The following is a 25973-nucleotide window of genomic DNA, read 5'->3' as shown; positions in this document are numbered from 1 at the left end:
TTTGATGCAGTGTAGATTTTCTCTTTTTATTGGTAGAGTATACTTATTTAGTGCCATAGCAGAAGAAGCAATTAGCTGGCATTTCATGGGGCAACCTCCCAAGAACAATCCTGAGACAAAAGCAACTCCACCACAGATCAGACCCTGGCAGGAGACACAGCCAGCTGCTCCTGCAGACCTGCAGGTGTTTCAGGTTGCCTCGCCTAAAACCTTCTAGCAGGTTGGTCTTTTTTTTCCATGAGCAGCCTTGCCACTCACAAATGCTTCTTCTTTTTTATTGCCTCTGCCCTGAAAGCCAAGCTCCTGGCACAGATGGTCAGGACCACGATGAGGACTCCAACCAGGAAAGTCACCACAGGCCAGAGGAAGCAGTGCAAGAGAACAGACTCGTCATGGGTGCGCTTCAGCATCACATCATCTGGCCTGTAAAGAGGAGGAACAGAAGATGGAGAAAATGTACATCAACATAATATTGTTCATTCATCATAAGTGGAAGTCATCTAACATGGTAAAGGTAAAGGTGCTTTATTTGCCAAAGTGTTAGAAAATAATTAACGTGGACCATTTCATTCACTGCTTGCATTTGCCATTTTTATTACCAGCACCCATGGCAGACTGTGAGAACTTTCTACTTGCAATGTTTACAGGATAACAACTTCATTTGGATTAAAACAGAAAAAAAAGAAAGACAGAAAAGCATTGATGCGTTACATCTTCCAGAGAATGTGGTCATCACAAACAGCCATGAGCGATTCAGTATCACACTGACCGTAGATTGTAAAACCACTCTGGCAAAAACGTAATACCAGGCAGCATTTATACATACCGACCTCAAATGTTATCAGGCCCTGTGAAATGCATTTAAACAGTAATTAAAGCCTTGCTTTTAGCTTTGACCACTGATGTGTCTATGGGGCTACACAGAGGCTCCTGATGAAGAAGCCCTGGCTGTGGTTTGGGTCTGGGCAGGGAGCTGGTCCCTGTCTTCAGCACTGCACCTCTGGTGGCCCAGGCTAGCCCAGCTGCACTGGCAGGCAGCAGCCTGCTTGAAATCTATCCCCATGAGGACTACAGCCTGCCCTAGGGTGGCCAAGGCTCCCAGCTCAGGTCCTTCCCAGCGGTGGCTGCTTCAGCAATAAGCTGTGATTCAGGGCTGCAGACAGCAGTGCCTCGGTAGACTTGAGTAGGCTCCTACAGGGACAATTTGACAAGGTTCCCATGAAGGTCTGAACCTCCTTGCCTCTACCAGCTGCATCTATGAATCTTAAATGTTTAGAAAAACGTAAGTACCAAAGGTAGCAGCAATGGATGTCAAACGCCCATAGATGTGACTGTGACTTAGTAATTTAAAAGAGTTTACCTCCTGGAAAAGAGTCAAAGACAAAGCCTTTAAATAAGTCTTGAGCTGAGGTTTGGGTTTAGATAGGTATTACTGCTGTTTTTAGGTACAGCAAGAGTCCTTGCACACTTGATTCCTGTGTGCAGTTTTGGGTGCCACAATATAAGAAAGATGTTAAGCTGTTGGAGAGCATCCAAAGGAGGTACATGAGGATGGTGAAGAGCCTTGAGGGGAAGCCATGTGAGTAGTGGCTGAGGTCACTTAGTTTGTTCAGTGTGGAGAAGAGAAAACAGAGAGGAGACCTCATTGCAGTTACTTCCTCACAAGGGGAAGAGGAGGGGCAGGCACTGATCTCTTCTCTCTGGTGGCCAGTGACACAACCCAAGGAAATGGCATGAAGCTTTGTCAGGGGAGGTTCAGGCTGGATTTTAGAAAAAAGGTTCTGCATTCACAGGGTGGTTAAGCACTTGAACAGGCTCCCTAGGGAAGTGATCACAGCACCAAGACTGTCTGAGTTCAAGAAACATTTGGACAGTGGTGTCAGGCACATGTGACTCTTGGGGATGTGCTGTGCAGAGTCTTTAGCTGGATTCAATAATCCTTGTGGGTGCCTTCCAGTTCAGAGTATTGTGTGATTCTGTGGCACTTGAAACACAGTAATGTAACTGCTTTGGATTTGTTTGGCAAAGCCAGCAGTTTTGACATTTCATGCTACTTTTTAAAAGATGATCTGCCTTCTCCCGCAGTCTGAAGGCTTGTTGTTTTACTTGAAAATAGAAAAAGAAAAGTGCTCTGTCCTCAGAGGAAGACTTCTCATGGTAAAGACCTGTCTTTGCTGGAAAGCCTAAGAACATCGCTCCTCTGGAGCTGAGACAGTGATGTTGAACCCAAAGGAGGTACCTCATGCCTAGAAACATTTCTTTTCCCTGTGAAAATCAGCAGGTATAATTAAATTTGTTGCCTTGCTCCTGTAAGTACAGAGTCTTTAATAAACCTATCTTTGCTCTGGGACTTTATGTAGTACTTCAGTTCAAAGATGTTGGCAAAGTGGCTGCACATATTCCCTATGAACTTGATTATTGGCAGTCTCTTCTTTCTAGCAATGCTGCCATTCATGTTTCCAGTAAATGCAAAGCCTCTTGAGGGGATGCACCTAAAATCCTAATACCAGTTATCAGTGCACAAAACAGCAGCAGAGGCAAGAAAGAGACCTAGTGGGACAAAAGGGGGGAACCCCTCAGTGACTGCAAGCCATGCTCAGGCATTCAGACCTGGTTCTTCAATGGCCACTGTGCAGCACCATCAGTGTCCAGCAGCAGTCCCAGGGTGAAACAACAAACTGAAAAAAAAAATCCTGAAGAAGCCTTTGCCTTAACCTTGAAAACACAGCTTTTCCTTTCACTGAACAGACAAGGAGGAAGGAATTTTGTTTTCATTGCTAAAAGGTGAAACCAGGACTTATTTTTAGCAGGACTTTGAGCTCAGAGTTAGACCCTTGTGGAGCTTTGAGCAGGGCTAACTGGATTAGTTGTTGCATTATACAACACATCCCTAGGTGTGCAGTTAGGTTCTGCCAGGTAGTTCAAATAGACACCAGATACAACAGGCCTCCTTCAGAGCCTTCAAAGCAGTTACTGAACATCATGGGGAGAATTGCAATGCAGGGATTACCAAAAAGTCATGTAGGACCAAAAGGTTATAGGCACATAAACATTTCAGTCATCACTTATGAACCACACTGCAAATCTTGTCACACAACAATAGCTGACAGAGGTGGAGGTACAGGATAGGGAACATTACAAATACAAGTATTTTTTGTATTCAGACAATCTGGATTTAAAGATGTTTGGAATACACTGATCTTTTTCCCCACAGATATTCACTTCCCTTCGCTCTGACAAGCAGTCATTTTTTCCCTTATTGTTGCAAGATGCAGAGAGCCTCAGCTGGATGGCTGCATGCAGAGGCAGCATAGTGTCTTACTGTCAGTAAAAGTCCTTTTCCCCTCAGGCCTGAGCACTGCTCCACAGGTGGAGGGAATTAATTTAGAAAACTGTGAAGTAGCAGAGCAAACCAAGATTTATATTCCAACATTTTATGGATGAGCAGCCCTGCTACCTGAGCAGCCTTGGCTTATACACATAATTATTCTGAGATAAGTGGGAACCCTGCAGGGCACCCCAACAACATACAGGTTGTCAGTAATCACTTGACGGGGTTTGCTCTTCAAATCTCTGATGAATTTGTGTACAGCATCCTGCAACAAACACAGAGGAGGTTAAAGCGTGGCTGGTTCATCTGCTGTGCCACAGCAAGGGAAACACAGAGTGTTCTTGTGTATGGGACAAACCCAGAGTTAACAAGCAGTAACACCACATAAATCAGCCACTAATAAGAAATGACTTGACACAGGTTGCTCTGCCTGTCTCTGCATGGATTGAGACAGTGAGGTCTGAGCTCGTGGCAATATTAGTTTCTCCCTTTTGTTCTTGTCGTGGATGTCAGTGAGACATGGAACATGAAGAAATAAAGCGACAGCATCTCCCCCATCCTGCCCATTCCCACAGGCCTCCCAGCTTAGGGCATGCAGCTGTGGCCCTTGTTTGCATGAGGTCCTGACTGCAGACCCCTGGGACACTCAGTATGAGTTCCAGAACACCAAAGGCCTAGAGCTCAGCGCCTTCTCAAAACTTTGGCAATAGCCTGAGAATGTAATCTGAATTTATTTTCGAGTCTGAAATACTGAGGGTTGGTTTCTGCTGTGCTGGGCTTTTTTCAGACTGGGGTATCACCATGTCAACAGACAGGCACCTTTACCAGAGATCCAAAACAGCAACCTTCTCATGCAGCTTGAACCCCTTGTCCCAAACCTTGTCAGAGAAGAGTGGGACACTAAAGTTAAGTGCCTACAGTGGCAAAGTAAAACCTCTCTCCTCAGTAAAGCACTGAGCCCCAAGATAAGCTGCACTTTGGTTCCCTAATATAAATGTCAGGCAGCTAATTTTGATGGGCAGTTTGATTTACAGTAATTAAGAATGGTTGAAATTGCCAAGTCTGCTTCTCATCCCTTTTGTATAATTTTGAACTGTGAGAATGGCATCCCTTTTTTTCATCTTTTCAAAGTAACCTGTTGAAACCACCAAACTGAAAGGGAGATGTTACCCAACAGTACACTCTGCATGCAGCAACAGTTCTGACAATGAAGATGAAGTAAATTCCATGAAGAGGAGGTGATATTCATTCATTGCCTGTGTATTTACCTAGAATTTTTTTCTGCTGTTTCAAAAGAGGGAGTATTAAAATTACAAATACTACATTCTCTAAGGGACTATTTACTATATGTTTTATACAGAGTGACAGAGAACAGTTAGCTTATCCACACAGTGAAAGAAATACTGTCAGAAAATATCCACACTTCTATTTTGAAAGGAACAGATTTCTCCCTCAGTTCGTTATGGTTTCTTTTTACTGCAGGCTGCTTAGTCATCATTGCTCTAAAAGTATACCCAAGCAAGCACATTCCTAGTCAGCAGAACTTATCTCCCAGAAGAAAATAGATGGTGTGCACATTTCAGTTTAGACTATCTTCTAGCATCTCTGGCAGCGAGCCTCTCTTATGCTGTGTATGAATTGTTGTATGATCAGCAAAAGGTAGTGTTTCAAGACAGGCATTGTGCTGGCAAGAGCTTTTAGCAGTATAGGGTTCAGCACCTTTAGGGAAAAAAAGAACCCTTTCTGAGTGCTGCACAATTCCTCAGTGCCAGCTTCCATAAATGTCAGATGCTAGGCAGCATGCAGCCTCAGAAAAGCTTTGTCTTTGCTTCACCAAAACATAACGTGAGAATCAGCTGACATAGCTCTGGACACCTACCACCCTAAACTCCTTTGCAGGAGACAAATAAGCCTCTCTGGGCGTCTGGCCTGTATCAGGCATTTACTTTGGGGTAAGATATAAGGCTCCTGTTTCTCTCCACTGAGTAAAAAGTTAACTTTCACATCATCCTTTCCACACCAGTTTAGATGTTTCCTAGCTGCAACTTCTCCTGCAGACAATCCCATGTTTCTGGCTCTCCTGCTCACTTGGGCAGTGACTGCTTCAAGGAGTACAAGGAACTGGCAACACCTGCCTGCCCAGAAAAACCAAAATCATAACTCAGCTCCTGGTTACCAGATCCAAGCACTGGCACCTTGTGGAGCAGAGAACCCCCAAGAAGGTCCACAATGACAGGTCTGATGTCACCGCACAGGGTGCCCTAAGTTTTAACCTCTGCATGCTGTAAGCAATGTTTCTTTTCCCTCTAAAGGGAAAAAAAAGGTTTTGGTGGTGCCAGGGAGACAACTACTGTAGCCAGCCTAGGACCTGAAGCCCTCAAGGCACTCAGCAGGACACCCACAGGAGAGTCAGGCATTTCTGTGCCTGCCATCAATTTTCCTCCTGTTTGTCTCTCTGAACTTAAATATCTAGTGCCAACACTCCCACACTGAGCCCTGAATTGCACCTGCAAGTCATGAGCTATTCCCTCATCTATTTAACTTCCAAGTGTTTGTGGGATTGGACTAACCTTCTCCTGCAGCCACATTACCTTTTATTTCCTGGCCTATGACCATCAGAAAGAGCCAGGAGAAAGGACTCCCTCCCCTTTCTCTTTATTAAAGGAAGGAAACCACATATCACTCTCATGCACATGGAAGTCACATCAACACTAGAAGCAAAAGAACTGAAAGAAAAGGGGAGATGTTTTGCATTACAAGTTTTTACTCTCTGATTACAACTTTACTACTTTTAGTTCTGTTACTGTTTATTACACGTATCTGATCCATTAATCTTCTGTGAACACAATTACACAATTTTACACAATTATGAGTTAGTTTATAATATTTACTGATGTCCCCTTTTCTTCCTTGAACACAGTAGGGTTTCTTTTCTATGGAGGAAAGGAATGTTAATATCAACACCAGAAATCTACCATCTGAGTGTTAAAAGCCAAGATGCTTTTTGCTACAAAAATTGCTTTTCTCAGAGTTTTATATTTTTACTTCAAGGGGTAAAAGTACTCCTTTTCTGTCTGTATAGTTTTCATCAACAGAGCTCTCTTGCAAATTTCTGCACTGAGCTGTGTGATAAAACCACATTGCCCTGGAGGGGGGTCTCTGTGTGTGTATATGCATATGCATGCATTTATATATTTTTTCAAACAGAACCAATGGACAGCTGTTAAGCAGATGCATAAGCACTCTTGCCTAGGCAAATGGAGATTACTCACCTCAAGTGCTGGTTAAAATAGCATGTAAATGGTTGAGAACCCACTTTCTCTTTCCAGTATTTCTGCTTGTACGTGACGTTCTCAGAGTTCTCCTGATCATCTCTTGCACAGGGAGGGATGTATGAACACTGCCAAGACACATTGAATAATAGAGTTACTGCTGTGCTCAAGAACGCAGGGCATCACTGCTCTGCATTTTCCTCATGATACCAGGGTGACTGAAATGGACAGAGAATAAGAAACAAAAGCTCCTAAGAAACAGAAAAGAAACATTAGCTGAACTTCACTTCAATTGCTAATTATTCTGTACAGGTTCTGGAAAAGAATTTAGTAGCATTCAGAGAGAAAACAAAGGCTTTGCCATGTTTGTTCCACTCTTACACCAAACCACCTAATAACATCTTGGGGTTTGGCATGATGAATGTGAAAATGATAATTTCATTTTGATGTATTCCTGGCCAGTCGCATGGATTGGATTTGAATAACTTCCGATTTTCAGTGAGGCATGTAAGGTTTGTTAATATCCTGCTAATAAATAACCCAAAGAGTGCAGCAAGCTTTCCCAGATGATGGGATATCTGGCGGCTGTTCACTGATAAAAGAAGGTATTCTTCCACTGTTACAGCACTAGGAAAGAAGGAATAAGGCTCATAGCCCTGCTTCAGAAGAAATGTTCAGCATCTGCTTCTGCTGTACAGAAGTCAAAGAGAGTTGTGCATGCAGCTGAGCTGTCTGTGGATCTCACACTCAGACATCTGCTCAAAGCCCAGAGATCAAGAGAAATTCCTTCCCCAGCTTGGTGCCCTTGGGACTGGGCTTTCAGAGGCTCCCCTTCAGGTCATACACACACACACACACACACACAAACACACACACACACACACACACACACACACACACACACACACACGAACACACATATCACAGGTTTCCAAGTCTTTGACACACCACCCTTAAGTCCTAGCCACAGGCAGTTAAACAACAGAAAACAACTAGTGCACTGAGTCAGCACAATGGGAGTTCAGTGTCCAAGCACAATCCCTCTCATTTTCACCACGCATCCATAGAGGAGATCATGACAGGAGACATCGAACCACACTGAGTAACACAGCTTAACTGATCCTCCCATAACACAGAGGCTTTTCATCCTGCAGGACATATAGACACCAAGGCCCCCAGTGCACACAATAAATTTTAATTCCTTTAAAATTGGGAGCTGCAAACAAAAAATGTGTAACTGGGAAGGGAGCAAAAAAGCCTCCTACTCAGGAAAGTTGAGGAAGCAAGGGCAAAGGGTGTGGGAAGCCCCTAAAGGGGGCCCACATATGATTACAACATTAATTTCTCCACAGTATCCTGAAGGCGGTAAGAGCAAGGAGAGCAGTACCCTCTGTAACATAAGAATAAAGACCACCCTGACTCGCTGTGCCTAGTGAGTGCTTCCTCTCCTTCTGCTGAGGTTTCACAGGGGCCTACCTTACCCCCAGCTGCACACTATACCTAAGATGTACAGACCTACAAGTCCATGTTCACCATACAACAGCTTGAAGATTTGCCATCCCAAGGGCAAGGGAGAAATCTTGGGATTTTATTCCCCTGATCATGTAAAATCTGACCACTTTTGCCAACTGCTGCCAGTGTTTTGCGTGCTTCAGAATGAAAAAGTCTTCAAGGTCTTCCTTGCTGCTTCCAAACTGAAACCTACCTTTTCCACATGCAAGGATCCCCATTTTCCCCATGGACTCCTGTCTGGTGTTGCCATGGCACAGAGCTCCTTTAGCTCCGTGTTCCCAGGACCCCAAACAAGGATTGTCCCGCTGCTCATGATGAAGGACAGAAATTAATGGCAACACCACTTCAGGAACCAGAATGCAGGATTTATGACTTACTGCTATTGCCATCTTAGATTATATTCCTTGGTCAGCAGAATTTTGTTTTGGTTGTGCACTTTGGAAGCATCAAACACCCTCCTTTTTCCGCCACACTCCCAGTGCATAAACATGTCTGTGGAGCAGCTGGGCCGACTCAGCAAGTTTGGCACAACGACACCTGAGAGCACTGCTGGCTCTGCTCTGACCCCCTGACAGTAACCAGCGTGCTGCACCATCCCAGCTGGTCCCCTCCTCCCTGCTTGGCCCGGAGTCCAGCACCTCCAACATCCTCCATCTGCTGTTTTCCTTTATGGAGCATTTCCTGCTTTGGAAATGGCGCCATATCCCACGAGCTGTGCACTCACTGCCTACATCTGACTGTAATCACCACCCTGCTCTTCCCAAGGCCCCAGCTTGTAGGTAGCCCCCAGCTTTTAGGGACTCTAGAAAGAGCTCCCAAACCAGCCACTATTTAGCCAGCACACAAAATGCAGAACTAGACAAAGCAGCTAAGTACCAATAGGCATTATTTTTCCTAAACTCACCCAGGTATCTCAAAACTCCTATTGCTGTGTTACTGGCTCCGGTACACATATTTCCTCTATCCTCTGAAATGTTTCTTCCTCCTGGCTGAGCCTACTGCTATCGTCTGCTATGAAAGTGCAATTGCCCCACCTGTCCTGGTTAAACTTTCTCTGGATCCTTCAGAGACCTTCCACCCCCACAAAATATTACTTGAATCCTTCCCAAAGTTCAAAGTTCATTCAGCGGGAAGATAACCTGGTGAACTGTTCGTTAGCCCCATCCTGAGTTTGAGGCGTAGAAACAACCAGAGAGGTCTCTTTTCCCAAGAGATGTCAATCTGAACAGGCATCTGAACATCAGGCTTTAACAGTCTCCCAGGACATTTCATCACAGAGTGCTTCACATTCTTTCCCATCAGTCCCCATGCTCTTAGCTTAATATGAAGATAGTAAAAATTGAGGTTTTCAGGGCAGGGTTTGGAAGATGTGAAGGGCCCCACAGACAGTTTCTCCAGACATCACTTCTGTATTTTCCCATGCCAAAGCAAGACAGCTTATGGGAATATTGCCATTATGTACAGGAGGGTCACCTGGAAGTCGGGCACAACAGTGAATGCTTTCCATAACTCAAACTTCACACCATTCTCTGCACAAGTAATCCTAACTGAGAGAAAGAGCATGCTGGACACATTTCTACATCATTCTCTTTATCTTCATGTGGAAAACACAAAGAAGACACCTGGTGTCCTGCCAAAAATTAATGTGGCTTCACTGCTTCCGCCTGTTGAGGATTAACATTCTTGATGAGAGGAGTGGTCCCTGTCCAAATAGGAATCCTAGGGGACACCCCTGAAACATCAACTTGATGTGACAAAGGCCTTGAGCCACAGAAAACACAAGGTGCAATTCCCCTGTGAATGTAGCAGCTGCTGCAGAAACACTGGAGCTTGTTTGCTTCCCCAAGATGCCATCACAGACCCCACCAAGCCAAGGTGCTTTCTGTCCCTTTCCGATCCACACAGGGGCTGGATCTCTCTTTACTCAGTCTCCCAAGCACACTTCTAAGGCACTTTGCTTGACCAGCTCTATCACACTCCAAAGCAGATTCAGCGGGAAGATAAGATCATATCCCCACAAATTTTGCTGCTGCGAGTTGATGGATGAATGTAAAATAACTTCCACTTCGGCAATAGGCAGTTTCTGAGACATTAGTTCTGTAGTCCTCCCTTACAAGACATGGCATGAAATACTGATCTCAAAACATAAACAAATGGCAATTGAAAGCAAGCTAGGACACCAGTAAAAATGTCAGTGAACAGCTAATACATCTTTACACCAAGGTTTTGCAGGATTTGTATTTCTGTTTGCTGCTGGATGCTCCCACTTCAGTGTCCCTGCAGATGCATGGGAAGATTCCTGGTCCTTCTGAACACTTCATGAGGGCAGGTATTCTTCCATATCACGGAGAAAGAACAGATACGTGAACTCTTGATGATGGTTTAAGTTCCAGGTTGCATTTCATGCTTTTCAAAGATCAATTATTGCCTAATTCAGTCATTTTTGAATAAAAAAGACAGACTTTGTAGACTATAAGACAAGTCCAAGAAAGTTTCAAATGTGAAGAGACATCCCAGCCCAAAGTAGAAGCAATTTAGCCCAACAGAAGAAAAACCAAAGTAATTCAGGAGCAAGACTTCAAACTCAGTTTCCAAGTGACATGTGGAGGACCATCCTCTTGGCTCCTGGTGAATTATGGGGCAGAGCATGTACCATTTGTTTGGTGTGGCAAAGTCCCACAACACGTGCTGGAGTAGACATCCACCTGCAGCCCATGGTGGACCCCACACCACAGCAAAGGGATGCCCAAAGGAGGTTGTGACTTTGAGGGAAGCCCACACAGGAGGACCTGTGGTCTTGTGGAGACAGAAGCTCACGCTGGAGCAGGTTTTCTGGTAGGACTTGTGGGGGACTCATGCTGGGTACTTTGTAAAGAACTATGGTTTGTGGGAAGGACCACATTGGAGAAGGTAATGGAGGACTGTCTCCTGTGGGAGATACCCCACACTGGAGCAAGGAAAGAGTGTGAAGAGGAAGGAGAGTGATGAACTGACCGCAGCCCACATTCCCTGTCCCTCTGTGCTGGTGAGAAGGAGGAGGTAAAGGAAATCAGGAGTGAAGTTCAGCTCAGAAAGAACAGACGGGTAGGGGAAAGGAATTTTTAGATTTGATTTTATTTATGCAGTACCCTTTTCTGATTTAATTGGCAATAAAGCAGATTAATTTTCCTGACTCAAGTCCATTTTTCCCACAACAATAAAGGGTGAGGGATCTCTCCCTGTCATTATCTCAACCCATAAACCTTTCATTATATTTTCTCTCCCTTGTCCCCCTGAGGAGTTATACAGCAGCTTGGGTGGGGTCCTGAAGTCCAGTCAGGTGTGGGATCAACCCACCACACCAAACAAAATATGAGCTTCTCCTAATTGTGTGTATCATTCACTACTGGGTTACCTTCATGGCTTGGAAGGGAGGAAGCGCTGCCACAGTCATCCCAGTGAGGCAGGACACAAACAGGTGGACTCACTCCATCAGTACAAAAAACTGCCTCCTCCCAGCTGAGTGTCCTGAGGGAATTGGAGCTGAGCACTGTGTCTGGTTTTCACCTGCATCTGTCAGTGAAGATGATCATCATCAGCACAACCCACCAGGAGTGATCAGAGCCATGACCCCTCACAGAGGCTCGAGGCAGGGAGTGGTGCCCCAGGCGAGACAAGTGGGTGATGGAGTTTATCCATGGCTCCTGGGCCTGCTTCCAGAGGAATTGCTAGGCAGCATTTGCATAGTTTGCCTGGTGCGGGTACCAGCCCAAACACAGTCTGAATGCTTCACCAGACTCTCACAAAATTGTGAAGTTGTATTTTGTTATGAAACCTCCTCTGCCATCAGTCATATTTAAGAGAGTCCAAAAATTAAGCCAAATTCTATTTACAAGTGCACAGAAGAGATGACTGCACATCATCATTGTACAGAGAAGTGTGACTGGAGCGCAGGCAGATGTGCAGTGCAGACAAGAGGCAGCAGCTGGTTTGCTCCCTTGCCTGGGGACAAGGATGGGAGGATCAGGTCCTGCTGCACAGCTGCCAACATCTGTCTTACCAGTCACTCCCCTAAAAGTGTCTTGGGCAAAACAGTGGGCAACTTCTTCCAACCCTACACTTAACTGCAGATGTAGAAAGAGAAATGTCTTAAAGTCCAGAAAGGAGACCTTTTTAGCAGCTGACATTCTCCCCTGTCATCTTCCCCAGGCAGAGCTATGGCCTGGTCCCTGCACTGGCTGCATGTGCCATCAACGTACCCAATGGCCGGAGAGTGATAGCAACAAATTGACTTTGGAATTAATCCCTCTTAAGCCTTATCTCAGAGATTATTATTGCTATCAAGGCAGCTGAAGAAAGGCTACTGTCACTCCAATAAATTTCTTCCTCTGAGACAGCAGTCAAAAAACCAAAAACAAACGCAAGCAAACAAACAAACAGACAAAAAACCCACCACAAACAAAAAACCAAAAAAATCAATCCACAGATCACTCAGACTGAACACAAATGTAATCGTGTCCGGTGCTTTATATACACGTTCCTGGATTAACTCTGACCCAGCTATATAATCTTTTAAGAGCTCAAATGAATCCTGGGCTGTACAATGATGTGATTATCTTAGAAAGCAAGAGAAGAAAAAAAAATTTTCCTGCATCTAGAAAAAGGTCTTTCCTCACTAGAACAGACAGATTCATATCTGTGATATGTTTACATGTCACCTCGCTCCACTACAGAAAGTAGAGGATTTTTAATCAAATGCATTGGGAATTTCAGGGAGGAATGAAGCTGCCAACTGATTTACTATTGTTGTGTGTTGTAAGGAGCCTGAACTATGCCTTTTCCACAATATTGATTTACAGGAAAAATTTGCTACCCTACAAAGAGGAACAGCTAAGCAGGAAGTAAAGTTTAAAAACTGTTCAAAACAAAATTGGTCTTTTTTTTCCTTCTAGCTAGTTGGAACTGATTAACATACCATATGTATGTCTAAGTGCATGAACACAAGGAAGCATAGTGCAAAAATGTGATAGGAACAGGAAGGGTTAAACAGCTCTCTAAGTGTGTGTTCATAAATACATATGGGATCCCGAGCATTAAGTCCAGCAGATCCCTACTCTGCAGCTCTAACTAATGTATTTCAGCATAAAATCCTGAAAGCTTATAAAGAGAGCAAGATTTTAAATCAAAAATTGAAGGAGAGTACAACTGTTTGACCTGCAGATGCTGAACTAGGGAAAAAACAGGAAAACCAAAGCAACAGATACAGACTTCAGCCCTTTACAAAGGTATGTTTTCCTGATGAGACCTGATCAACTTTTCTTCTTATTTTGTATTTGTTTTAGATAAGCTTCTTAAAGTAGGGGAAATAATTAGAGCACTTTTTTTTTCTACACAGTTTTCCACTGAGATGAATTCAATTACTACCAAAAAAACAGTTACATCAAAAAAAAATGCATCCTTTCTGCTTGGTCACATCTGGTAAATCAGATTTAATCCTCAGCAATCAACATCCCAGGGATGCAAGGTGGAAGGTAAACAAAACAGATTATATTTGTAGAAGCAGAAAAGTACCACACACTGGCAACAGCCCTATTTTCTTATTAAGAGTAAACATAAAATTAATTGTTAAATAGAAATAGTTTTCTAAGTAACATTTGCAGGCATTAATTACTTCTGAAGCTCAGAGTGCCCCCTGCAATTGCAATTCGGCCCCTGGGCAGGTGCAATCCTTCTCTTCCCACCACACTTCCAGAAACACAGAAGAAAATAGGGTCAAGAAGCAAAACCAAAACAAAACTAAACACTTGGACCACTCAGAAAGATACTGCGGTCACGGTCCAGTTTGAAAGCTGCTGAACCTGGGGATGCTGCCAGAGTTGCTGAGTCCAGGCATTCTGGTGGCAATCAGCACTCACCTCCCATCTCCCACCTTCTTTCTCCCAGCTCCCATTCTGGCTGGAGATGGACACAACAGAGCTCCAGGGCTGTGCTCGGGGGGAGCCACTCTGCACGCTCTGCAGAGCCGTGTCATCTTCACCCCAGAACAAAAGGATGACTTTTCTCCTGCATTTTACCAACTCCCCCCTGCCCACCTGAAAAGGGAGAGATGTTTAGAGAAGCTCTGCTGTTTGGGCAGCTAGGGCACTCCCAGCACACTTCTGCCAGCACAGCCCTCTCCACAGGGAGCCTGGCAGCAGCACTCCCAGAAAAAGATTTGCAAAGCTCCCTCACAGGCCAACATTTCGTCTGCTTTGCAATCAGGCTCCATCCAGCACTGCAGCTCCAATCACTCATCACTTCTGAGCAGTGCCAACAATTTAATCCAAATCCTGTCAGATTTACCATCCTGCTGCTTACTCTGCTGATTTTTACCCCAAACACCTTTCTAAGCTGCCAATGGAAAAAAGCAACCCTCAAACCCTGAGTGTGAAACTTAACCTGCCTTCCAAGGGATGGAGCTCACCAGTGCAAGTATGACTGAGAAGTGGGGCTGCACATCCCAGCTGGACAGCCACCCGTGCTTCCCATGCCTTACAAACAGACCCCTGCATCGTTTAGCATGGCCCTCGGCACCGTGTTACATCCACATCTTGGTCAAAGAGCTGAAATTTCCTTCTCCAGTACACTCACAATTTCAAGTTCTTTCAGGAGTAGGAGGATTCCGACACTTTTTTTTCGTCTTCAAACAGCTTAATAAGATCTTCTCCATTCAGATGCATACTGTCAGGGCTTTCTTTACGCAGCATAAAAAGGAAAAGGAGAAGGCAAAACAACTGCCTTTAAAGAAAGAGAAAGCACAAATCACACGTTGACTTCAGACTTCTCCAGTTTGCTGGAAGATGCAACTTTCACGAATTGTTCATTAGGTCCTTTTTCGTGTGGGTGATGGAGGAGTTTAAGAATCAAAACAGCACGGAGGAAACTTCTGTTTTGGCGCAGTCCCTTACCCAGCTCCCCGCCAGCAGCGGCTCCATCACCATTTCTCCGTGCGCTTTGGGACACGGCACTGGGAAGTGCCTCACCCTCCGGGACGCGCAGTGCAGCGGCCCCGGGCACTGCCCTGGCGGACAGAGCTCCCCGCCGAGAGCAGGAGTTTCTCCTCGGCTCCTCACCGGCGTCCCGGGGCTCCGGGAACGGCAGCGGAGCCTCCCTGCGCTCCCCACGCGGGCGGGACGGACTGGCCGCCAAGTGCGAGAGTGCGTGAGAGTGTCTCTGTGAACCTGTGTGTGTGTGTGAGCATGTGTCATACTAAGTATAGTATATAGTGCAGTGTAATACACGTTATAGTATGCTATACATTATACACAGTATGTTATACTATCCTATATAGAATCACAAAATATCCCCAACTGGAAGGCACCCACTGGGATCATTAAGACCAACTCCCGGCCCTGCACAGGGTAGCCCCAAGAGCCACACCATGCGTTTGAGAGCGAGCGCTTCCTGAACTCTGACAGCTTTGGTGCTGGAACCACTTGGGGAGCCTGTTCCGGTGCCCAGCCACCCTCTGGGGGAAGAACCTTTTCTTAGTATAGAGCCTAAACCTTCTCTGAGACGCTATACATACATATATATATACACACACACACGCCATATGAATAAGGATGTAGAGATAAAGTATGTTTATAGAGACATACCGTAGAGATATACTACTTTTTGCTGAGCAACAAGCAGAGCGGCATTTCGGACGGATGCTCCCCCATTTCTCTTACCACCCCCTCACCTCCCAAAAGAGAAAACTCCGCACAGAGCAGAGGGCGGGCGCCAGGAACGGTGAAAGGGCACGGACCGCGGCGGGCCCACGGCCCCGCATTTGGGAGAGGAGGGAATCGGCGGGGCTCACCTTGGGGTTGGTGCGCAGCTGGCGCTCGTCCTCATGGAGCAGGGCGGGCGCGGAGGAGCGGGAGGTGCGGACCAGGACCTGCAGGCAGGGGTAGCGGGCGGTGCCGCGGCAGGCGGCCCCGCAGGAGAAGGTGCAGGCGAAGCGCTCCCCCAGCTGCCGCACCGCCAGCACCGTGCAGTTAGCGGAGCCGCCGCCGCCCCGCTCCTGCAGCGCCGGGCGAAGCCAGCAACAACCCAAACCCAAGAGGGAAAGCAAGCCGGCGGCGATGAGGAGGAAACCCAGCCGCATGCTCTTGTCCTCCGCCTCCGTGTACTCGTAAGCCGCCCGGCTCCTCGCCATCGCCCGGCTGCCGCTGGCATCCGCCGCCGGGCATCGGCCACTGCCATCGGCTAAAGCTCCCGCCGCTCCCCGCCTCCCTCCCCGCCTCCTTCGAGGCTGACTGTGCGTGTAACCAGCACGAAAAAAAAAAAAAAATTGTAAATTTAATCCCGTCTGACCTAATTCAGGGTCCTCCGGGGGTGGAAAAGGACAGCTTGCAACGGGATTATCTGACCCCGGAGATTTGCTGTGCGGAGGGCTAGTCCGGATTAATACTGGGTATCATCATGCAATGTACAATATCTGGAAGAAGGTGGGTGGGCGGGGTCCATTGGGCGCGTTGTGATGACCCCCCTCAAAGGCAACATTCACTACTGGCTTGGTTAAGTCCTGCAGATCTTGTCTAAAGTCCTCTTTAGTACCCCCAGGCATCAAAGTCTGCAAAGTCTCTATATAGAGAGGAGGAAATGGATCTGTAATTATAGAAATTATATATCTGTAAGTGAGAAGGCAGCTTCTATTTTCACCTTATTAATTGAGAACAGACATAATGGGAATTGTTAACTTTTTCGGGGTGCAGGGTAAACTGTTCTGGCTGGCCCCCAAACCAGCATCTGCACAGCAGGGACAGAGGTAATAGATAAACAAGATGACAGCTCTCACACACAGAAATTGCTTTGAACAGGAAAACATTCACCTTTGGAGGTTCACCCTAAGAAGTGCTCTCTTCCAAGCAGGTTTGCAAGAAAAGCAGCTGATCCAATAAAATATACTTATTTGGCAAATGAAGTTTGGTTATTACCCAGCAAAATCCCACTGTGACAACACAACAAGCTCTTGGGTGCTGAAGTTCCATAAGCAACGCTTATATTTGTATTCTGTCGTCTTTATCACAGGCAATTAGGTAAAACAAAATGTGACCCTCAGAGCTGACAGCTGAACTTGATGACACAGCGGACAAGAAGGTATAGAAACACAGAAAAAGTTTGGGAAATAGCACTTTCCTTTTCAATCACTTTCCCACTGCGGAGTGCAACGTCCAACTCTCATAAATGAAGCTGATCCATAGGCTCTCCAAATGGACTATTGAGCAAGGCTTGGCAGGAAGGCTATTAAGAGTCCTCGCTGTGCCATGCATATATATGGATGTAAAATATTGTCCTTGCTCGTACAAGTGCACTACCACACTTCCCTCAGGCCAGCTGCTTTGCAGTAGCTTGCCCTGATTATCAAACGGTTTCTGAAAAATTATACCAGCTCTGAGCCCAGGATTATGGGTTTTTTATTTAAACCTGTCATAGGTGTTTACACTAGAAACTGAACTCATCTTGCTTAGTCCTTGGCTCTGTTCATCCACTTCCATCATCAGGTTTTGCTGCCAGCACTTGTGGCAACAGCAGTTACTGATGATGGAAGCTTGTTGCATAGTTTTCATAATACAAAAAATAAAGTTATAATCAGATTGATTGACCATCTGAAAGGGAAGCTCCAGCTCTGCTTTCTCAGTGTAAATGAGCTGTAGCTTCTTTCTGTCTTACCTCCTGAACAGCTGGCCTTTCATACTTGGTTCAACTCCCTGCAATCCCTTGTACATCATGTGCCATCAGATGGAAATTAAGGCAACAGCTCACTAGGTGACAGAGCAACCTTGAGTTAGTCCTCCTGTGTGCATCCAATTCTTACATCATCCACAGCTGGGGAAATGCTGAAGCTGTATTTTAACTGGGAATGGTCTTTAGCATTCATCAAGTGATCTCATAGATTTTGAACTTCTGCACAAATGACTCAGTGAAGACTCAAGTGTCTATTTGGATCAATTGGAAGGGAAAAATGAACATCAATGCCTGATCACTGTAGCAGAGTAAAGGGGGTCTGATGTGAAGATTTAGCTCTGCTGTTACCTGCTCAGGGCAGGAGTGGGGATGCTGGCTCCAAGACCACGGGCTGTACCAGGAGCCACCAGGGCTGAGAAAGCTGGCATGCAAAGTTCAATGTTTGTATGAAAATCTCAACAGCACAAGAGGTTGCTGCCTGCTCTTTGGGCCCTTCCCTGCCCCACAGCCAAGGAACAGCCTTACCTGTGGCCAACTGCAGCTGACCCACCTGGTATGGCCAGTGCTGACACTACCTCTGCCTTGGTCAGGCACCTGGAGGCTGGGCAGCCACAGTGCAGCTCTGCCACCACACACACCCAGGGACTGGCATCACAGCTCCCTGTTTCCTTGCACAAGCCTAGTGCTGGTCTTTGGGATGCCGACTGCCACCTCTTCCAGCAAAGTGCCAGTAATGAACTGCCTTTTCCAGAATCAAATGTCTATATAAAGAACAGAATGCCTCGTAAAAACCAATACTGTGATGGCCACCAGAAAGTAAACTGGCTTTTCAAGGGAAAGGAGATCTCTGGAACAACCAAACCAACAATTTAGTTGAGAATAAGAGCTTAGAGAACTCCAAAGGGTTTCCATAGAGGTTCATGTATGCCTGCACCAGAGCAGCTTTGGGACACCTGCCTTCCTTTTGCTCATCAGGACTGTGTACAGCTGATGTAGGATGGTCCAATCACAAAACCCGGCTATTTCACTGGATTGTTTGCTAAACCAGAGGGAGTTCAAATAGGTGATTTTACAGAAGAATATTCTGGTCGTTTCAGCAGTAAAAGCCTGACATATACCCACACATAATTAATGTCAAGAAGACAATCTGTAATGCAAACTCAAATATGAGAAACTAAAGCCTAGAAAAATAATACACAAACTTGGTTAGCACTGTTAATCCAGAAGTAAGCTGAATCAGTAACAATCAAAACTATTTTCAATGTGCTTTAACATCAGTTTCAAAAAAATAAACTTTACCTCTAACAGTAAAGTGGTTGTAAGTGGTAAAGCTACTGAAACTATTAAAGCCAGAATTTCAAAATAAATTATCCAGCTGCACTTCCTCAGGCCTTTTTAATGTACTGGAAGGTTTCACATTTATAGAGAGCATGTATGCTTATTATAGAGAAACAAAAACTTAATTCACATACTGTATATGAAAATAAAAGCATTAATTGTCAATCCAGATTGTTAGTCCAATCTGCATTACCAGGATTCAATTTCTGCTAGCATTTATTTTGGGCAGTGGCAAATTTTGAGGGACACAATGAAAAGGTACTTGAAACTTAAGCACACTCTGAAATTTGGCTTTATAACAATTGATTGATATATTTAGGATCTTAAACCAAAAGCACTGTCTAGCTATCCCATGCTTAGAATGGCAGCTGCGCATTTAGAAGTTTTTCTTAAATGTGAAGCAAATTTTCCTTTTTGTTTCATTGGTCAGCCATGAGACATGGGAGTATTTTCAATTGGAAGTTACCAGGAATTTGGGAGGCAGGGGAAAGGGGTAAGTTTCTTTTAGGTGACTAGCAACTTTAAACAGTATTATTTAAAAGATGCCTTCTTCCATAGCCATGGCCACCTAGGAGCCACTCAGGACCAAGCTGATGGCCCCACAGACCTCTGTTTCCCAGCACTGTCTAGGTCATGCCTAAGAATGTTCCTGGTTTCTTCATGGTCACCAGAAACAGTCCCTCCAAGACTCTGCAAAAATCTTGCATCTGACTACAATACACAAGTTCTTATTTGGGTACATTCTCCCTTTTTTCATGGAAACTGTAAAATAGAAACAGACAAGTCCAAGAAGTACTGGCCTGGGGACAGAGAGGATTTCAGAGATGCCATGCAGCCAAGTGCTACAATCATACATCTTTTTAGTGTGGAAACATCACCGCCATGAGGGAGTGGTGTGGTCACTTGTGAATCCTGACACTGGTGCAGCTGACACTGAACTGAATGTCACAGTCACATGAAAAATACTTTTACCCATGTGAGTATTTGCAGGCTTCCCTGGATTACCTGGGTCTTCAATTAGATTAATAAAGCCCATGAAAGTTCTCATGTGCTTATGTATTTTTTGCACCAGGTACTAAGGTGGAGGAGACTGAGTTTTTGTTCATTTTTAAACATCCCAGTGGTGCATCCTAAACCCTTTCCTTCATGACCCTCTGGTACCCTTGATTTTTCCACAAGCAGGGTGGCTTGAGTAACAATTGTTAAAATACAAAGTGTTTTCTGCAATACCAGGTGTAATCAAATCAGTGAAACTTATGTTAAACCTGGAAGCCGAAGCTAGTGGATTTGCAGAGAAAGTGGAGCTAACTATTTCAATAAAGCAACAAGGACTATGAGATCATGTTGGACTAGCCAACAATAGGAATACTTCTAGTTCTTTCCAAGAACACTAGGTTTTCTACTCAGAACTTACCTTGCACACTGTTGTACAGAATTAGTTATGGGGAAAAACACCTACCTCAAATAAAGGTATTGTAAAAACAGCATTTTAGTATCTCCCTATTTATAGTGTTAGTGGAATGTGAAAACATATTAAATAAGCCTCAGACCTTAATTGTCAGTCTGAAAATCTACAGGGCAATTCAGTCACCCATTTGCCACATGCATGAGGGCTGAGGTTTTTTTCCTTTCATATAAAAACAGTGTGTTGTTTTTTGGTTTTTTTTCAATTTTTAAAATAATTATAGTATCAATCAAGAAGTGGTTTCAATCTTACACCTGATTTTCTGTTTATATCTGTTTCTCTTGCTTCGTATTACACTCTAATCCAGTGTAATATGAAATTAAATCACAGATTTTAAAGTCTCCATATATGCTTATTTAATTGGTAAATGAGAGCCAGACTGTTCTTCCACCTGGAAGGAGCAAAGCATCAGTTCTGTGTTCATAGGTGAGAAGTTTCCCAAAATCAGGCATTTCACATCTTTGAAAGACTGGGCAGATGAATACAACTGTATCGTCAAGTATTTTCTGGGAGAACTTAGGCTCCAAATTTCAGCTTGTTTTTAAAGTGTCATAGGTATTTAGTATTTTAATGTAATTGATCTTGCTTTCTCTACCATACGTTGTTAATTTTAATGAACAGGAGAAATAATAACATTTGACTTGAAGAAGGAAATACCACTTCAGGAATCCTTACCAAAAATACAAAAAACCCAAGTTCATAGTGAACCTCTGACAGTAAAAAAAAAGTAACATTAATTGTGGAGGAACAACATGCTTTTGCAAAATTATCATTCTTAGAATTTATAAATTTATGTTTGCATAATCAAATATATGTTTGCATCTGCTTTGGTTTGGGAAAAAAAAAAGCCACCATCTTTTTCAGCTGTGTTAGTTATATGGATTAGAACCATGCTCTTCTTTCAGGCTGGGAAAACTTTGCTTTAATAATAGAAAAAAAAACTATAATCAACAGATTTATATTTTTATGTTTACCATCTTAAAATAGATATTAGAAAAGTTCAGAATTTAAAATTCGCCATACACCTGATACAGAACCACAGCAAGGCCACTAATGGTTCAATTTCCAAGCATAATTCAATACATGCAAACAAGCTGCTCTTGCACTACACAGAAAAAGTATGTCCAAATGGATAAACAAAATCCCAGGATTCACTAACATGTCTTTTCTTGCTTTGGTAATTTCAGGTATTTTTTAATGATATGCATCATTGGCAACTCAGTGAGAAGTGGCAATCATATCTAGAAAAAGAAAACCATCCCAGCAGTTCAAGTTTTTCTTTTTCCACTCAGAACAGTTACAGTTTTCAGAACCAGTCTATATTCACATTTATTTGCATCTGGAAGTTCAAGTAATAGCGATCACCAAATGAAATGTATTTCTGTTTTAAGTAGGAAAACATCAACATGGAACTAAGCTGTGATCAGTTCTAACCCAAGCTTCTCCCAAGTGACGAATTCTTGAAGCATCTTTCTATCATTTGCCATGGTACCCACCCATCTTTCTAAAAATTATTTGCTATTATACAGAGGGGATCTGAAACCAAGGTTAAACAAAGTTTTTGGCCGTGGAAACTTTACTGTGGAAAAGAATATGAAATTCTCATAAAATTACTTGTCAGCAGCAAAAAGACTCTTCAAGTGTCTTAACCACTGTACAGCTTGATAGTTTTAATACTTCAATTTTTTTTCCATTTTTCATTGTTGACGAAATAATTTCACAATCTCAAATCAAAGTCAACACTGCAGTGAGGAGAGCTTTTCTACTTTATTACAAAGAGAAGAAGCCTTTATGTGGTCAGAAAATACAAGATTGATCTTTTTTTTTTTCTCTTCCTATGAAACGCTGCTGTTCAAACAGCCAGAGTGAATTGTCTCAGTTCACTTCTTTAAGTCCCATCACATTCACTTGGGTATGGATGTCCTTGGCTGCTGAAAATCTGGCCCTTTAGTGCACAGGGCGACAAAGTAGTCCCCTGACCAGCAGTTCCAGAATGTCCCGTTTTCATATATTGCATCCATGCACACCTCCTAAAAATGAGGTACAGCAGGGCAAACATTTTCCAAAATAGATGTCATATATATAATATATACACATTCGTACATACATACCTTTATTCATGTGATGTCCAAAAATTTAAAAAAAATGTACACATTTATTACAAAATCGTAACAAAGACTGGACAGTGTTTTGCTCATTCTGGAAAGATGAAGCTCAGTAATACACAACTCTGGAAACTAACCAGAGACTGTGGCAATATCTTTCTTCTAAACAGTCAGATATTCTTGCATTAAGCTTGGCGAAAACTGCCTTTCAAAAACAGAAGGGGAAGTAAAATGAAGGAAGCAAACCTTGCTCATCTTTCCAAATGAAATACGAGAAGGATCTTCACATAAAAATGCACAAACATTTTTTATTACCAATAGTGCTACAATGAACAATGCAAATTTTGTTGTCTAATTTTTTGTCTTTTTTCTTTTTTTTTGTTTTTACATTTTGGAAAACTAAGTGGTAAACTTTTGTCAGTGTACTCGCTTGTCTTTACAGACCCAAGCTTGTCTGCTGGCAAAAAAAAGAAAACAAAAACAGAAATTCAGACCCTGCTCAAACTAAAGAAAAACAATTACAAATTTAGTTGTTGGGCAGCACATAATTAGTAAGGCAGGACCTCAAATGGTGACCCTTCGCATGAGCCAATTGCCAGATCCTCAAGGAATTAAAACCAGGATGCCTGAGCCACATCAGTTCTGCAGTTATGTTGAGTATTGTGCTGAGACAGCCATACCCCAAGAAAAGGGAAGTCTTTAGAAGGCTTGCTGAGCAGGGTTGTAGTTGAAGGTTGATGGCAGATGAGGCCTTTCTTCCAATTTGTCATATTCCAGGTGGAACTCCTACAATTAAAGAAAAAAAAAAAAAAAAGACAAACCCAAATAAAACAATGTATCATTTACCTGTCAAGACCTGGTCTACCAGCCATACTTGAAAAGCACAAATACAGAGCAGATCAAGTACTAACTTATCCTAAGGCAAAATCACATGACTTTGCTATCTTAAATTCTATATTTTAAGGAGAAAAAAGTAGCAAATTACAACAATCCTAGGTCATTACACCTGCAACACATAGGCTCTCCTACGAATGCAACTCTTTTGAATGCAACATGACCCTCAGAACCCTTGTTATAATCTCAAATGATTTTATATATGCACACACAAAACTCACAAATATACAATCACAGCATGAGCTGAATTATAAACAAAAGCTGTCTTTCAACATGTCAGGAGTACGGAGGCTTATTCTGAATGAACCAAAGTTTGGGAATATTTTTGTGTCACACTACCAGACCAAATAACTTCCTGATGCACCAGGGGAGGTTCAGGTTGGACATCAGGGAGGTGTTCAAGAAACAACTAGGACTTAGTACTAAGGTCCGTTTGACATGGTGGTGGTCAGTAAAAGGCCAGATTTGATCTTAGAGGTCTAAGATCAAATACAAAGTCCAGATACATGGAGATCAAATACAAAGTCCAGAAAATGTCCAGATACAAAGTACTGAGACCCACGTATGCCAAAATTTATCAAAATATTACTCTCCATTTCATACTCCTATTTAAGTCCCAGACCCACCAAACCCGAAATCTTGTATTTTTCAGACCATTTCAGCAGTTTAACTATGTCTCATCCTTATTTTATCTTCATTCAAGAAACAGGGTAAGCAGAAGTTTCAGAACTGTTCTTCAGAAGTACTTCTTGGTAATTCAACAACTGTGGACATGCACAGTAATTTATTTTATCTAACTTGGTGAATCTCAGCAGAACACCATTTGTATCTGCAAAGCAAACTTAGCCCACTATTTTCGCACAGAGATGAAAACAAACGAGTAATGAAGAGATTTTTTTAGAACACTCTGTAAAGTGATTAAATAGTAATATTTCAGTACATGTAAATCTGTAGTCAATTAATGCAAGAACAGAAATAAAATCTAGGAAATCCAACTCTGTTCTTTCAAGGCAAAACAAGGTCCATTTAGCATAGAAAGAACATTCAGCATGGTAAGAAAACAAAGTAGTGGGAAATGTGAAGCATTCTGTATTACTCGGAGAATACTGTCCCTAAAACTGGAAAACCCTAGCAAAATCTATGTGAAGTTATAGCCAATTGCACTGAAATGCTGCACATCTGCTTCACTTCTAGTTTCCAGCTCTCTACTCCAACCAAAGATTTTTTTAGAGTGTTTTCTTTTTTTTGGTTGGTTGGGTTTTGGGCATTGTTTATTTATTTATTTATGTGGTGGTGTTTGCTTGTTTGGACTTTTTTAGGTGATATATACTCAACTGAATTGCTTCTGGCATTCCTAAAAAACTCCTGCATGCCAGTTGGTGTATGTTCTCCTTTTGTGCAGATACGCATGTGCTGAGATTGAAGAGATGCTGCTCCTCCCTTGGGTAAGAAGCAAGATCAAGGGGTACAAGCCCATACACGTACTTTGGTGTCAAAGGCTGGATTAGGTTGGATCTTTGGGGGCCTACAGGAAGGGTGGAGAGGGACTTTTTGCAAGGGCACATAGTGATAGGACAAGGGGGAGCGGCCTTAAGCTGAAGAAAGGCAGCAATTAGATTGGATATTAGAAATAAATTCTTTACTATGAGGGTGGTAAGACACTGGAACAGTCTATCCAGAGAAGTTGTGGCTACTCCATCCCTGGAAATGTCTAAGACTAGGTTGGATGGGGCTTTCAGCAACCTGGTCTAGTGGAAGGTGCTCTTGTCCATGGCACGGGGGTTGAAATATATGGTCTTTAATATTTCTTCCAACCCAAACCATTCTATGATTCCATGATATCCAGTAATTCTGCAGTCATTTTACAATAGAAAAGATACCACTCAAGCTTTCTCTACCTTTCACGGCTGTCAAAGTTTCTATCTTGCACATAATCATGGAAGGGCCTGCAGATACTATCAAACTATGTTCAGCTTGAATCAGTTAACTGAACTTCCACATGCTCTGAAATGCCTTCAAAATTACCCATGGAAAATTCCTAATTAAACTGGTAAGATACAGTAAGTATCAGAAACCAGACAGTATCAGTATCCTAAAAAAGGGGTTTCCAAACTTGTGAGCCTTGACTGGCAGTGGGAGATGCAAACAAGGTGTCAGAAATAAATGCTCAGGAGGCTGAGCAATCCTTTGTGAAGGAAGTCCCTCCTTCAGAAGGACAACGTTTCTCTATCAGATTTTCTCTACAAGTATGTGAGTTCATACTTCAAACTATAATTGACTGCTAAAATAAACAGGCTTTAAAAAGCCTTCTTGATTTGCATCCCAGTAAAGCTCAAATTCAATATTCAGTAGCATATACAAAC

General features: G+C 43.3%; 2 protein-coding genes across 2 annotated transcripts in view; both read right to left on the bottom strand.

Moving 5' to 3' along the window:
- KCNMB4 (potassium calcium-activated channel subfamily M regulatory beta subunit 4) lies at window positions 1-16276 on the bottom strand. Its single transcript, XM_066318482.1, has 3 exons — window positions 15938-16276; window positions 6604-6731; window positions 1-423 (listed from the first exon to the last, which is right to left on the bottom strand). The coding sequence occupies exons 1-3, from the start codon at window positions 16274-16276 to the stop codon at window positions 255-257; spliced, it is 636 nt and encodes a 211-aa protein (XP_066174579.1). The 3' UTR covers window positions 1-254.
- A 6083-nt stretch (window positions 16277-22359) lies between these two features.
- The window catches only part of CNOT2 (CCR4-NOT transcription complex subunit 2), an 85399-nt gene continuing 81785 nt past the window's right edge, over window positions 22360-25973 (bottom strand). Inside the window, exon 15 of the mRNA XM_066319170.1 lies at window positions 22360-23502. Coding sequence (XP_066175267.1) covers window positions 23416-23502 — 87 coding nt within the window. The 3' untranslated portion in view covers window positions 22360-23415. The remainder of the gene's footprint in view (window positions 23503-25973) is intronic.

The sequence above is a fragment of the Sylvia atricapilla genome, chromosome 5 (assembly GCF_009819655.1).
Source record: "Sylvia atricapilla isolate bSylAtr1 chromosome 5, bSylAtr1.pri, whole genome shotgun sequence".
In the NCBI taxonomy this organism is placed as follows: Eukaryota; Metazoa; Chordata; class Aves; order Passeriformes; family Sylviidae; genus Sylvia; species Sylvia atricapilla.
This window is presented reverse-complemented; position numbering and strand designations above follow the sequence as displayed.

Bases quoted from the DNA above. Each gene is read 5' to 3' on its own strand.
- KCNMB4 (XM_066318482.1), bottom strand. From the start codon at position 16,276: ATGGCGAGGAGCCGGGCGGCTTACGAGTACACGGAGGCGGAGGACAAG. The intron at 6,732-15,937 runs GTGAGCCCCGCC...GTGTCTTGGCAG, and splicing joins AGCTGCGCACCAACCCCAAG to TGTTCATACATCCCTCCCTG. The intron at 424-6,603 runs GTGAGTAATCTC...TCCTCTTTACAG, and splicing joins TATTTTAACCAGCACTTGAG to GCCAGATGATGTGATGCTGA.